This window comes from Diorhabda sublineata, chromosome 1 (assembly GCF_026230105.1).
Source record: "Diorhabda sublineata isolate icDioSubl1.1 chromosome 1, icDioSubl1.1, whole genome shotgun sequence".
Lineage (NCBI taxonomy): Eukaryota > Metazoa > Arthropoda > Insecta > Coleoptera > Chrysomelidae > Diorhabda > Diorhabda sublineata.
In genome coordinates this window covers 43,015,768-43,031,761 of record NC_079474.1, presented here as the reverse complement: position 1 = coordinate 43,031,761, position 15,994 = coordinate 43,015,768, and the positions used below count along the sequence as shown (strand labels likewise).

At 31.5% G+C, this 15,994-nt stretch overlaps 1 protein-coding gene across 12 annotated transcripts in view; it reads left to right on the top strand.

Annotated features, from left to right (window-relative positions):
- Window positions 1–15,994, top strand: part of LOC130443898 (uncharacterized) — a 208,569-nt gene that overhangs the window by 134,755 nt on the left and 57,820 nt on the right. For 7 of the 12 annotated variants that reach the window (XM_056778788.1, XM_056778796.1, XM_056778805.1 and 4 more), the window contains one exon: window positions 1,939–2,181. The exons of the other annotated variants lie outside the window; for them this stretch is intronic. In XM_056778788.1, the coding sequence (XP_056634766.1) occupies window positions 1,939–2,181 (243 nt within the window). The remainder of the gene's footprint in view (window positions 1–1,938; window positions 2,182–15,994) is intronic. 12 annotated transcript variants of the gene reach the window in all.

Genomic DNA, 15,994 nt, shown 5'->3' with positions numbered 1-15,994 from the left:
TGTGGATGATCAGCCCAAATATCATCCCTATTTAATTACAGCTTATCAAATATTTTTGAAGCATCGATTATTGCTCTACATTTCTTTCTGTCCAGCATCCGTTTGTTCAAGTCATGTACTCCCAAACTTTGTATATCTTGCACAATTTGATCTTTCCATCTATTTTTTGATCTTCCAGGCAATTTTTTCTCGTTCGGCCTCCATTCTGTAATTTCAATTATACCCTGTTGTTTTTCCATTCGTTTGTGTTTGTACCATTGTATTTTTTTCGTTGTAATGATATTTACTTTATTCTCATTTCCTAATATATTCTTAGCTCCATAGTTCATTAGTCCTCTATACTCAATATTTCCAGCTTTCATTGTTCTATCAATTTTCCTAATTATTCTCCTCCTATATATCCTTAGTCGTTCTTCGAACATATTCGTTAGTCTCATAGTTCCATTTCAAAACCTTTTTCTCAAAAACAATGGCTGCAGTGAAAAAAATGAGCATTATACTTAAGAAATGACCCATAGTTAGACTTTTGCAAACGCACGAAAATAAATGTCCAGTTTTACTGAAATTTAAAAGTGACTTAATTATAGTCACTAGCTTATAAATGTGATGTCTCAGAAAGAGGTATACTGAAGAAATTTTGTTATAGGAAAGACCAATCTTAATGTCATATAAGCAAACACCTGATTTTTTTGCATGAATTTAGACACACCCTATATATAACAGCGCAATGGCCGCATCTGCCCATGGCTTTGATGATTTATTTATATTTTTAGTTTAATCTTGGTTAGTAAACTTCTCCATTTGATCCTGTCTTGTACATCTTCTTTCCATCTTTCTATATCCAAGTTTACTAAATCTGCCATCAATTCTTCATTCTTCCCATTTTCCTTTGCTCCTCATTCTCCCGCCCTTAATAACTTTTCCGTTATTCTAGGCAGTGGGTAACCTCTTCAAGACAGTATTTCTTTAATTGTAACGTTGATTACTGAGCTTGGGATTTTTACAATAATTTGAATTAGACTGTTGGTAACAATGCAGCAAAAAATATGGCTCAAAAATAAATAAATCCAAAGCGAAAACACAATTCCTCACAAACATCAAAATTTGCAAATTACGAAGTAGTAAACAATTGTTTTCTTAATTACCAACACTGGAAAATACGCCGTCGTACAAATCTATTACGAAAATAACGAAGTTCCGTCTAGTTGATGCTCTTATCTTCCCTATTGCAGAGGAAACATGGACTTTAAACAAAGCAGATAAATACCGAATAGAGGTTTTCGAAATGTGAGTTTATAGAATACCCTTACGAGTATTCATGGACAGAAAACCGAACCAACGTATCCGTATTACCAGAAATTGGTCCACGTACAAGCTGCTAACCAGAATGAACCGCATGTATCTGCAGTACCTGGAACATATAGCTATAAAAACAGGAACAATGGAATAATTGATCATAGAAGGGAAAGTAGAAGGCAAACGCCCAAGAGGCAGATCTCCAACTAGATAGGTAGACCAAACAAAACCCTCAATAAATATGAGACTGCATCATGCCGAATAGATTGCACAAGAAAGACAAGCATGGAAGCAAGTGCCGAATCAAATATAGATTCATCCTTTGGAGGACAATAGAAAGATGATGAGGAATCAATGCAGTGCTTGAAATAAATTTGTTCAATTCTATCAGATATCGGAATTATTTATTGATTAGTGAATGTTTCTAGATGTCACCTCATTCACCTACTTATTAGAGCAATAAATTTTCTTAAATTAAGTTATAGGTTCGATCTATATAAATTTTCCTTGGAAATCTCTCAATGTTTGTGACCAAATTCTATTCTTTTAGTGTTCATATCAACTTTTTTTCTAAACATATTTCGTTCGAATGAAAATATTCTCGTCAATCGCACAGAACAAAACTGATTAATTTTTTCATAGAAACTACAGAAGTTGATCAAATTTATCAAGTGCTTAAACAAGCTACCGAAATATCTAACAGCAAACCGCGGGTCAATGTAGAAATAATAGCTCCAATGGAAAAATCCGCTTCTGGTTCTAATCCTGGAAGTTCTGGTAGCTCGGGACAAAGTTTAAACCGCAGAGGTACGCCTCTGCAGCCAACTAGGATTCCTGGATCAACCTTAGCAGTTATTAACCCCGCTCCCTGCTCTACCAGTTCAGGTTTGTTTATCCATGAGGTAGTTGAGAAACACAAGTTTTATACAATTTTTACTAATACAAAAAAATTAGGAAAACTCAATTTTGATCAATTATAATATGATTCAACGTAACTTCTTTTATCTCTTCAATTAATATTATTCTTTTTAGTGTATGGATTTTGATAAAATTCGACTCATTTCTTGTCTGAGCCTTGTGATTTGAGCATATTTTTCCTCGCCATTCTTCAGAATTTTTCAAATGTCACGCTTTGTCTGTTGAATGTAACGTCTCTAAATTACGTAATCATTTCTTATTCACTAGGGCTTCATTTGAAATCAATGAAATTGCGTCTGAATTAAAAAATGAAGCAGACACATATTGTAATATTTTAACGAATTATTTTGGAATATACGTTTGAGTAAAAATTGTATAAATATTTCTTATTATTTGCTTTCCTTGATATACTGAAACATGAAAATATAAAGATGTCTTTAGTGGAGTATAATATAAGTGATCAATTCCTTCAATGGAAATGTATTTTGAACGAGTTTATGTACTAGTAATATAATTTTTTCATTTTTATAAATAGACAAAAAGAATTTTTCTATCTAATAAATTACTGAACCCTTTTTTATTGTCTTTATTCCAACAATTGACCGACTGTGTATTTATTCTGAGAAGACACACACAAATTTATATTATTTGTGTTACAGTTTCTAATTTCAATTCTTTCACTATCACATTTTCTGCATTCAATGCATTTACTCATGCATATTTCTCTATCTGTAGTTTTGATTTTCACTTGTATATACATATACAAATCAATTTAATAGACAAAAAATTGTTTTCACCATATATTTGTCGATATTTAGGAGGCTCAATAACAAACTTCTTTGGTTAGTAAAAAGCGGCATATCCGATTCATACATTAAGTACATTATAAAACCACTTCTCTAAATATGGCGTATGTAGAAAATGAAAAAATCAAGCATCGAAATATCGCCCAATGGGATCCTTCCCACGTTATCTAAGATCATAGAAAGATTGGTCAAAGAAAGGCTTTAATCATTTCTGTTTAAATATAAAATACTTACGACTCATCAATTTGGATTTTTACATAACAAATGCTATATTCTCCCTCCCCAATAAAGTGTACTCTAGCCTAAAGAGCCATCCTCTGTAACAACATTTTGTAATTTTTCTAAAGCTTTCGATTGTGTTAATCACAATATTTCAATCAACAAATTGCAATACTACGGTTTCAGGGGAACACCTCTCGCATGGTTTGAGTCATACCTTACCAACAGAAGTCAGCTTGTAAGGGTCGATACAACGATGTGATCTTGCAAGCCAATAGAATGGAGAGTGCCACAAGGCTCAATACTAGGCCCTATTTTGTTTCTTCTCCTCTTTATAAATGACATCACCTATCTAGACATCAGTGGTAAAATATGTCTATTTGCAGACACGAAACTAGTTTCCCCTGGAGCAACCTAATCACCCTCAAATCATGGTGCGATTCTAATCTTCTCTGTCTCACCGTTTCTAAAACCAAAGTTTCATAATACAAAAATATATTGCAGCCTTTTTTATTGGATAACACCAACATTGACGTCGTTGAATCTGAATCTTGGGGCTTGTTGTGGACAATTCCTTGAAATGGGAGTTACATATAGCCGCCTTATCTAAAAAATTAAGTTCTTCCTGCTTTGCGCTGAGATCAGTTTCCAAAGAACAGAACTTATCCACCTCCTGAACAGTCTATTATGTCCTTATTGAGTCTTATCTCCGATATGCCCTTCCCTTCTGGGGTACGTGTGGTAGGACTCAATCTTCAAACTACAAATAGCTCGGACTAAACAGTAGGACTTCTTTAAAAGATTAAAAATTCCTTCCTTATTCATCTTTGAATGCCTAATTCGTAATATCAGAAAGATCGTTGTACGGCTATCCACTTAGGAACGCGGAGCACGATCTTTACCTACCTACTCCCCGTTCAGAATTAGTGTAGGGCTCAATATTTGACAATGTAAAAAAATTCACATTCGCATTACGCGATAATTTGAGGACATATTTACTGAAAAGTACCTTCTACTCTGTAAACGACTTTTAATAATAATATTCGATTTCGAGAATGCGGCATACTGGTTTAATTTTTGCTATGGACTTTGTTATTCATTGTGGTTTTCTTCTGTATATTGAAATTTTATTTCATTTAGTTATTTTTATGTCTTTTTTTTAGTTTTTATAAGCTTTTGTTTACATATTGGAACAATTTTCTGACAACAAAGCATTTCTCTCTCTCTCTCAAGCTAATCGGTAGTTCATTTTCCTATCACAAGTTTTCTTAGTGTATTAATTTCAAATTTCCTCGAGTTAATCAGTCTTTTAAGACGTCAAACTTCATGATTGGCATTGTGACCTGTAGTTGACTGGATTGAGGTTAACGGTTCGTTAATTAAATCATTGATTGCCTCTTTGGAATGTAAATTACAGGGTTTTGTTGTCGCTTCGAGTTAACCCAAATTCATAGTTACCAACAACATTATACGTAGCTTAATATCATCATAACTAAAATTCATTATAAGGGAAAAAAGTGAAAATTCAAATCAATTTCAAGTAAATACTACCAAATACACAAAGTTGTCGTCTTAATACAGATGATTTACTAACGTTTGAATAATTTCTCGAAACAGAACTGAATTAGTTGAAATTCTCTCAGTGATAAATGGAGTAATCCTCAGAAAAAGACATATATTAACATCAAAAGAACTAGAACACAGAATAAGGAGAAACATTTATTTGAAAAATCACCTAATAATGCCTTGATAACAAGATAAATTCGTTCAACACTTACCAAAAAGTAATAGTAGAATTAGTTTACATAAACTACAAAATAAAACACGTACCTAGATGTAGATGACAAGGATCATAATGATTCGTGAAACCTAAAAAACATGTAAACAGGTACACATCGTACACACTAACATCTGCATTAATAGTAAAATCCATTTTTAAAAAAATATGTCTAAGAAGATTTCCTATCATTGAAGGAGAATGGGAAGAAAAAGAAAAAGGAATAGAAGAAAAGAATATATTCATGTCCAGCTGTGTTTCTTGTTGTAGTTCTAGCATAATATCCCACATTATTAAAAAAAAATTACGTATAATAGTGGCTCCACACGATTCAAACTTTTGTTCGCACGGATATCTGTATAGACTATGAAATCGGAGTAGAAAATTTTACCCAAACATTTGGATAGAATGTCTATATAGACTTTTCATTACTTTTCGTTCGAAAATACAATTTAAATTTCTTAGCTACGATAAATACGCAGACTTACATGCATATTCCGACTTTTGGATCACACCGACATTTGTCTGTACTGTCTAGTTTGCACAGACTAAATTTTATAGAATTTTATGGAAGTCTCTATCGTGTGGACTCACCATAAAGCCGGGTCTACATCTCACATAAATTCTTTGTTGCTTAGCATTCGGTAAAATTTTTTGCAACACCCAGGATTTATGTCAAGTGTAGACGTACATTTCCTACGCAAAAATTTTTGTCACAGACGCAAGCTGAAGTTGCTGATTCTTCAACAAACTATTTACGACACATGGTACGAACTGTCGTCACGCAAATTCGTGAAGAAAATTAACCAATTTTGTCGGATGAGATTTCCAACTTTCGTCTTCCTTGCTCTGTGTTCTTCTTCTTTTTGTGTTTTTAGTACTACCTAATGGCCGAAGCAGTGCTCTGGGAGCGCTGTTGTATGGCGTTTGATATACCAGCAATAGATTGAACTACAGCACCTTTATTTGTAGACAGCACATATGTACTAGCATTTGGTGAAACTGAATAAGACGCTAATGAAATCAATGTTTGAACAAAAATCTGGCACATTAGGCTTAATATGAAATTAATTTTATAAGAAATAAACGAGAAGCTACAATACAAAGAACTTATTTAGATGACAAGGGAAAACTTAATTACAAAGATAGAAAAATATGTTGTTAATAAGGTAGAAACTGCGAGGTTGCGAGTTAGTTGTTACACAAACAGTTTTTAAAGACTACGTGGCTTATAATTTTGGGGGTGTACGAGCTCAAGCTACAAATATCCCAAAAAAACCCAAGGGTATTATTGCCGCACCTAGGTATGTAAGAAACAGCAACCTAATGAGAAGGCTCAAAAGAGTTGAATCTATTGAGCTAAAGCAGTGGTAAAAACAGACATACTGTGTGCATTGTGTAATGTAGTAGCAAAGACAAAATGAAAGTGAAAAGACACCAGTGGGTCTAACTCAGTAACACACTTCAGTTTTCAAGATTAGAATAAAACTCTTATCTTCACATTAGTTTTAGGAATTGACTCACAGGGGCTGGAATAGGTGTATTTGGTACCTAACACGTACGAGTTTATGGAGCTCTTGGTGTGTGTGTGTGTAATTGTTAGTGTTGGTATAGTGGTCTATAGTGTTTTTAGAATGTTTTTGATGTGATATATAACGTACATACATCAATTCATAGTACATAAATTTATGTGAGGAAACTTTAAACATAAAAACCTTCGAGAATAAACGTTATTTCCAACAAGATAGCTTCATGGTTTTATCTTAGTGAATTCACCAAAAGAAATTGATGATAATGGTTTATACTTCCACATCATCTAATGTCAAACTATTTCATCTTGATTTTAGTTAAAGAGAAGCTCACAAAAAGTTTTTTGTCTGTATATAAGAAGTTTGAATTTTAGAATTAAAAAAAAAGGAATCTCGCCCTCTATACATTTTTGCACACGTTCAAACCAGTTCTGAACATGATTTTGAATGTCTACAATAGCTTCTTGAGGTAATGAAAATAGCTGCCCATGCACCTCTTATTTAACAGTGGGAAACAAGAAAAAGGAGATAAATCGGGTTAATACGAATATTTAAGTTTTCTCTTTCTCAACTATTTAGTTGTTTGATATGCTTCGCGGGAACTGGCATGCGGAGTCCATTTGGAACAAATATTTCTCACATCTAAATTTTCATGCAAAAACTATTATTTTGCAAGCTATGACATCCTCTATCTACCTGCGAGTCACATGCCAATCTTCTTCAATCATGTTGAGCACACTATCGAAGTTTCTTGGAATGACAGCCATTTTGGCCAACCTTCTCGATATTAAATACTAACGGACGCACGACCATTCTTCAAACTAATTTTAAACAGTAAAGTAACGATTCTATGCATTGTAGCCGAGCTTAAAATAATAAAAAATCATCCAACGGGAACCCTCACGGGTGAATTACCTTTTTGCAAATCTTGCTACTTTTAAACGTTCACTATTAACAGCTTGCTCAATAAATTTTTAAATTGTTACTGGTGGCAATAACAAAAGTCAATAATCACAAATACGGTGGTGCGACAAACACAACTCATCAACGCCACTTTTGTTCGATTGTATCAATATAAAAAGCAAGCATTGTGTTAATACTCAGTTTCTAAAATAACACATATTCCATATTTTATGATCAATTAATTTAAAAAATGATTTTTCTATAATAAATTCGTATCAATTGAAAGTAAGGCCAATTATTTTATTGAGAACCAAATAAACAAGTAACAAGAAATTCTAATTAATCTTCAAGGTAACTATCTTTTGTTCAGTACTTATCCCAATGTTGAATCCATGACTTTAAGCATTTCTGGAACGGTTCTTTCGGTATGGCATTCATCTGCCCCATCTTGATTTCTGAATGTCAAAATTTTTCTTTTTAAGCACATAGGGTGCTTGAAAAGAAAAATCTGGTGACAAGATCTAAATCAAAAGTATAATCAAGGCGTCTTCCCCATATCACAATATTTTTCAAAAAAACCTTAGAATTTAATCTCGAGTCAAGACAATTCCATTGCATTAGTTGATTAGTTAGATTTAATGATGTTAATTATGTGAAGTGTGAGAATGTAGTGAAACTTGTATTAGAGAAAAATTGCTTTAAGCTAATTTTCTGTACGAAACAACTTTAAATGAATTATCTATTCCAATAACTTCTTTATTATATTCCACTAACTGACAAAACACCGGAAATAAATTTATAAGACTGCATGTTATTTCAGTTTTTATTTTTTCACTTTCCCTTCTGTCATATCCTTCCTCGTATTCCAAAAAGGTCAAAAAGGTCGTATTTGCACCCTTGGAAGCTGGATAAATTGGCTTAATAAAAGAAAATACGAAGTTATTAGATTTTGATTACAATACCTGAGCCCTAGATGAAAGCGGGGTATAGAAATAAGATATTTTGAATTGTTGTGGTGAATGACAAAAACTTTTGAATATAAAAACAATTTATTCTTTTTATAAAGTGATCATACTAAATTAGAGTTTGTTAAAATGATACATACATATTTGATATGAACTAAGTTTTTAAAAGCAGTGAATGTATGTGTAAGCGTAAATTTTATCAACGTTAGTTAACAACTATTCAAACATATTCACAAAATCAAACAATTCAAAATCAAGCTATTTGTCAGAAATCCACCGCTCAACTTTTTCCTTCAAACTTATCTCAAATTGGTTCTAGAGAAAAATTCAGTTTCAGTAACTTTGAAATCTTACTTCAAGTTCGTATTCAATGTTGATTTTATATAATCCAATCTGTTTTGGAGTTATAACTGAAAGTGACTGGACTAGATTAAGTGTCAATGTTATTCATTTATTTCTCGTTGGAAATGTTAAAATGGATTCTTCAACGTTAATTTGAATCCTTGTAAAATGGAGAAGGAACTGAAAAGCAATTTTCGAAGACTGGAAGCAACAAATTTGAATTGAGAATATTTTAATCATTCTGTTCAAGAAAATATTTCAGTTAGAGCGATTTAATGAAGAGTTTATTATGAAATTGAAAGATTTTAATACGATAGGCCCTCTTGCTTTTTTTATACATACGTTTTTGTTAGGAGCAGTTATGTAAAATTCATTACTCATATTCTATCCTTACAAAAACAATCTGCGATCTTGCGCTACGTTGAGAGAGCCGTCGAAAGGATGGACATACCGATTGGAATAACTTAGAAAGTTGTAGAGACGACGAAGGAAAGAGTAATTAGAAATAACTGAACAATTCCACTTTAATTAGTGATGAAGTTGTAATAAGATGTCTTAAGCAAGCGATACAAGTTTTCACTTAAATCATTATAGATAAACGAAAAATCGTGTTGATACATGTAGACATTTCCCACTTGCCATAGAACTAAATGTTTTTCAGTATTTCCACAAACTCCATTTACTATAATAACTTTGAATTTACTCGAACTATTGGTATGATCAATGATAAAAGAAAGTTCACTACAGTTAAACTACTTTTAAGCGAGTTTCATTGAAATACGTTCTTATGAAGTCGTGATTTTCTACATTGAATTTTTATTAAGAGACGAAGCATTTATCCTCCAAACAAAACTTAAGAAAAAACATCTATTGTATTCCTAAGTTTCTCAACACTGTATTTAAGTTTCAAATGATTTGAAATGTTTGGAATCCGTTACTTATCGATAACTATAGTTTATAATCCAGTTTTATGGGTAGATGTGATTTTGGATATACTGCTATAACCACCATTCAGTTATTGATAAGTCAATTGCTTTTATTCTGATATGAAAGAGTTTTCTACAACCAAATGGGTACAATCAGAATCACTGGCATTTTTTATAACAAAGCATCCACTATACACTATATCCAAATTAACTTTGTACTAAACCACAATTGAATTAGTTTTTTATTGGATATCACAATTTCATTATTCAATTAAAACCTCTAGTAGTAGACATACGAACTTATAAATGAATTCCAGGTTCTTCTTGATACCATTAATTCCCTGCGACTGTAAATACTATAACCTTTGATCTAGGATAAAGAATTTTTATTGAAACCTTCGGTGTATAACTTCCAAATTAAACAGCTATTTAATTTGAACTCATGGGGTAGATGAAAATTACTAACAGGTTTAAATTCGGAAAGTAATTAAAATTCATTTGTTCCAATGTCCTGACTCAGCTAATTTCTCCCTCTATTCCATATTCAAGAAAGCACAAAATTAAATGAGGAAGGGTACAAAATACGACATTTCCGACTAGGATTCATTGTTTGAGAGTTTTAAAAAGAAGTTAGTTTGAGATTAGAGTTGACGGGGGTAAAATAATCAGCAGAGCATGTAAAAGCATTTATCAGTAGAACAAGTGTCTAAATAGATCCTGGGAGCATTAGATCGAGTGGAGGTAAAATTGTTGCAGGTAAAAAGGATAAGTGGTATCCATATATACAATGCGGTCCATAGGTATGGAATAAATTCAATTTTAGCGTTATGTACTATGTGAAAAAATCTAAAACAAGTCGATTTTTATTCTCAAATAGACAATTTACAGTATGATAATAACATCCTCCTTCAGCAAGCCCTCTGATTTATAAGCACATCCTCAAAAATTTTAAATAAGAAAGGGGGTCGTGTAGCAACTTGCTGGAAAGAGATTTTAATCCTCTATTCAGCAATATAAGGTTTATAAAAGATGTAAAATTTTAATAATGTATCACAAAACGTAGAATTAAAATGATAATATTGATAGTGTACTTCACAATTGAATTAAATGTTCAAACCGACCACAATTCACTTCTTGACTATAATCGAGGCGATTTTGGAATTCTTGTGAATGACCTCAGGAGTTATTTTGTTAATTTCTTTCGTTAACTTCTAACTTCTAAATCAGCAAAATTGTCTTATCTATTAGAATATTCTTTAGAAATTATTAGGTATTTTCATATTTGTCCTGCTAAAGAGCAGGAAAAGATATTTGAAGATATTTAATTATTAGTCAAAAATCCAAATAAACAATTGTCATGAATTCTTCAGAATCATATTTGTGCACTTATTAAATTTAATTATGGCTCACTTAATCGAAACTCTTCATTCAGGGGAGTGCTGGAGAGGGATGATATTTTTATATTGTAAATTGTCAATTTAAAAATAAAATCGAGCTGTTATAGGTTTTTTTCACGTAATACATAATAACCGTTTGATATGTTTATGTTTCTAAATGTTTTTGATTTGAGGTCTTTTCTGTTTCAAAATTTTTCAATAATTTTTAAAAGATTGATAAAAATTAACGTTTCGACTCATTTTAATATCAAAATATAACTTTGTTCTAATGAGAAAAATTAATTTTTCTTGTGTCTTCACATCTGAAATATGTAGCATTAAGCAAATTATTCGTAGTCTTCTAACAATAGAGATTTTATTTAAATTATTTAGGTCTTTTTCATCATTTCAAAGATTTCACAATCACAGAGGTTTCTATATTGCCAACTATTGAGTTATAGAAATCATTTATAGATGATTTTTGGAAAAATAGTAAATTTAAATTGAAAAAATACCTGTTTTGAAATTTTTCTTCCATCATTTACAGCTTTTTCGTTTTTATGAATTGTGAATTATTTCTAAAAGTTCTCTTTTTCGTGTATTAGATTCCGTTTCAACAATATTTGAATCTTTATAATTGAATTTATGTTTTATTGATATTTCATGGTTAGAATAGGTTAGGTTAGGTTAATGCAGTTCTATTTTTTCATTGTATTAATGACCTCTTACAGAAGAGACTTAAAATCAAGATATTTGAAAATTATATATATAAGCGATTTCTTAATGGGAACGTGGCAATGAAACACCAAAGTAGACTGACTTTCCGAACTTTTGAATATTTATGTATCCATCGTCTGGGAAATAATTAAATGAGATTTGAGGTGTCTTTAAGTTGTATAAATTCTTGTGGAAATCTCAAATTAATTTCATAGGATTCAAAATTCAATATTTAAAGTATATATATAGGGGAGGGAGGATGAACTTACCATCCGATTTGGTTGAAATTACATGTTTCTAGAATAATTTGGAAAAACGGCCAATAACATTTTATTGAAATGGCGAAGATATATTTCCATAAAACATTACACTTATATGAACAAATATCATTGTAGTTTCTATTGAATGCAAACAGAAAAGGGAAAGTTTTATGCTGGTAGTTCAGTTGAGGAGGAAATTTTTTGGATAAAATTTCGGTTTTAAGAATAAGGCGACCACTAGGATCTTTCGCCATATTTTGAAAATTATGCAAGATATTTCTTCATTTGTATGAAAATTGTTATCAAGCTCCAACGAAGAGTCTTGTCGATTCATTTAGTCATTCAGTCTAATATTACTCATAATTATCAAAAACATTAAATTCGTTATTACATCGAAACTATTGTTTTTCTAGAAGACAGTTGAAAAATTTCTGTAGAACTCTTGATGCATCACTAAAAACATATAGAATCAAAATAAAAGTTTATTTTATCTGGCGTTTTATATAAACTTCCATTCAAATAGAGCTACAGAAAAATGTTTTGTATAAAGAAAATAACTATTTATAGGATGGAAAACGAATCAAATCAGTACTCACTTGACAAGTGGTAGACTGCAACAAATCGACAAACTGCTTCTTTATATTCGGACAAAGTTTTAAGATATTTTTTAAAAGAATACCAACAATAACCAATAAAAATAATAACAATAAAAAACTAGAAGGCATGATGATATGAAATGACTACTATTGACTACAAAAAATCTTCAAATTGGTCAATCAACACAGAATTCATAACGTTCCCTTAAGAATTATAGTATACAGAAGAGCAAAATTATGTTTCTGCTCCAATCAATAAATTTTTATTATAAGGATCTAGTTGATTATTTCCTCTAGGAACAAAAACGTGTGCACAAATGTTGAGTCGTTAGACCTGATATAGGAATGTACGGGACCAGAACTAAACAATCTGAAAGCATGAGCATTTTCAATCAGAAATTTATGCAATTGAAAAATGTATCTTGTTCAATACAGATAGCAGCTATCGCAAACTGGAGATCCTCATCCTGCTTGATAGCCAAGCAGCAATTAGAGCTTCAGCTTCCAGTATCATAAAATCCAAACTCGTTTGAAATTGTCGAGAACAATTAAGTTACCCTGCATTGGATTCCCGATTGGATTCCTGAGTGAAGAGAAATGAAATAACTGATAAGCTCACTAAAACTGGGGTAAACAAGCTCTTCATGGTACCTGAACCCTGTGGTATCAGCTACAGATCAATAGAAAACGCATTCGAAGAGAGAGTAGATAGGAGCAGAAACATTTATTAGGGCAACTTACAGGGACTAAGACAGACAAAGACTCTTCTGGGGAAACAGTAACCAGAGGAGATCTGCTGAATGTATCTGCCTAAGTAAGAACAATTTACGAATACTAACAGAAGTCCTATTGGGGCACTTCTGCCTCCATAGACATCTAAAGATGCTAGATAATGCACCGTGCAGATTTTGTTGCACAGAGGACGAAACCTCTACCCTCATTCTCTCGTATAAAATAGAAGACGAAGATCTCTGGCAGCTACAGACTTTTTAAAAAGAATGGGATTCAGAGATCAGAACACTGAGTTCTCCAGTATCGCAGAAAGAAAGGTGGACACAATAGATCCTTTAAGTCGCAGTGTTTATGATACCCCAATATCCACATACATACATATATACATGTTAAGTCATTCGAATTTAACATCATATGATGGTGGAAGAATGAATTTATTTCTAAGACTTTGTTTGAGCTAACTGTCCATTTTGTTACCAAATCATTTCTTACAATTCTTCAAGAAAAAACAAATGTTTCAAAAACTAAGCTACATTCGGTTGAAAATATATTTATCCTACTCCTTTCAGAGATTTGAGAATATGGGATAGCTCTAGTTACCATAGATTTCTATTTTTTGCATCTCTAAGTCTAAAACTCTGGAATTCTCGCATTCCAAAATATTGCAGACAGAAATTTCGTCGACTACGTAGTAGAATCTGAACGTTATATCGTCTTCTAAGCGTAGCGCCTTCAGGACAAGACTCCTCCCAGGAGTATATTTGCTTTTCTTAGACCCAGTAACTGTTTTTTCTCATCTAAATCCTAGTTTCCGTGCTGATGAATAGTCAAAATATTTGTGGTCCATAATTTTATTATGAACAGCACCACATCATACAGTTTCGTTTTAATATCATTTTTTCATTAATTATTTTTTTCCACTTCAATAATATGGATATCATACTCATTAATGAGCTCAAGTATTTCTCCAATTTTTGTTGCATATGTTGAGAGATAATTCTAAGAGTAAATCCGCTTATTTCAAGTTCATCCTTTAAACCATTTTCCGGGTTATAGACAACAATACAAATTTTAAAATAACGTCAGTTATAGTACCATCAACTTCAGAATAAAACATTTTGTCGAGAACTTGATTTTCTTTTACTAAGACGTTCCACTTTTCCTTGAAACATTTAGATTACGAAATTGAAAATTCAGATGCAACATCATATAATTTCATGATACGGTTTTCTGGGTTTTATTGGCCTTCATATCAAGTGAGAATAATCAGAATTTTCTAGCAAAAATATATGAGATAAATTGTTTATTGAATAAAGATATATTTATTTATAACAGCCTACCACTTGTCTACGCTTAATGAACATGATATTTTGAGCAAATGAATTAATTTCGTACTACATTTGTACAAATTTCAATTGAAGATGAGTATATTTACAACCATAGTACTTCAATCATCTTTTCATCGACTGTAGTACTTTTTGCATTAAAATTAGTGATCTTCTTCTATTTATAATGCAGGATTATCATTTTTTTTAGTGAAATACCTTTTTTTAATGCGTGTATTAGTCCTTGCTTTCAAAAATTTATAATTCCACGATCACAGAGGTTTCTATATTGCCAAGTATTTAGTTATAGAAATCATTTATAGATGATTTTTGGAAAAATAGTGAATTTAAATTGAAAAAATACCTGTTTTGAAATTTTTCTTCCATTAACAACAAATCTTAAACATAATTTACGATTAATGTGCATTATTACGAATAATCAAAAAGCTCAATCGCAAAAAATTACGATGTTAAATATAATTTTATTCAATTGTACTAGAAACTATCCCAAAAAGCCATATTTCAATTGCATATAATTACAGGTAAGTAGACAAATATAACAATTGCTTGATGCTATCATTCCATTTTCGTTAATAACTTCATGTTGTGTTAAATCTACTCATTTGTTGAACTAACTAACTTGTTATGTGACTAATAAATATATAGAATTGAGTATTATCTTCACGTATTGTATGTCTGTTTTCCATCAATAACTCTCTCCCAAGAATGAATCAAATGAAAAATATTCGGTATCGAAATTTGGCATCAATAGTTAACTAATTAAATGCAGTGAAATAATAACCACAAGATTTTTTGCAAATACAAATTCGTTTAGAAATGCCAATTAATTATCTGAATTAATATCTGAAATTTCATTTCGATGAAAAATTATATCTTTCATATTCCCATAAACAGTATTGAAAAAAGAATTTTACAATGTAAAGACTTCAACCAACTCACATCCAATCTATCACTGTCAATTTGTATTTACACCATAACCAGATATAATTTCAAAAAATGTACAAAACAGACGAGACAGTACTGGTATTTTGAGGGACATTTACTATAAATTTCGATATTAATGGAATTATTCCAACATTTTCATCAATTATTTCCCAACTTTCACGCGAAGTACGAAAAGGGTAAAAGAAATTGCATACCTCGAAACTCATAGTCCATATTGATGCCGGTTTCGACGACGTTTATGAGACACCTTCGACAAGATATTCGGTTGACACACTTGAACGAAGGAAAACCATCGTGAATATGAAATCTATAGGTCATAATAGGACCGTAAATTCACATAA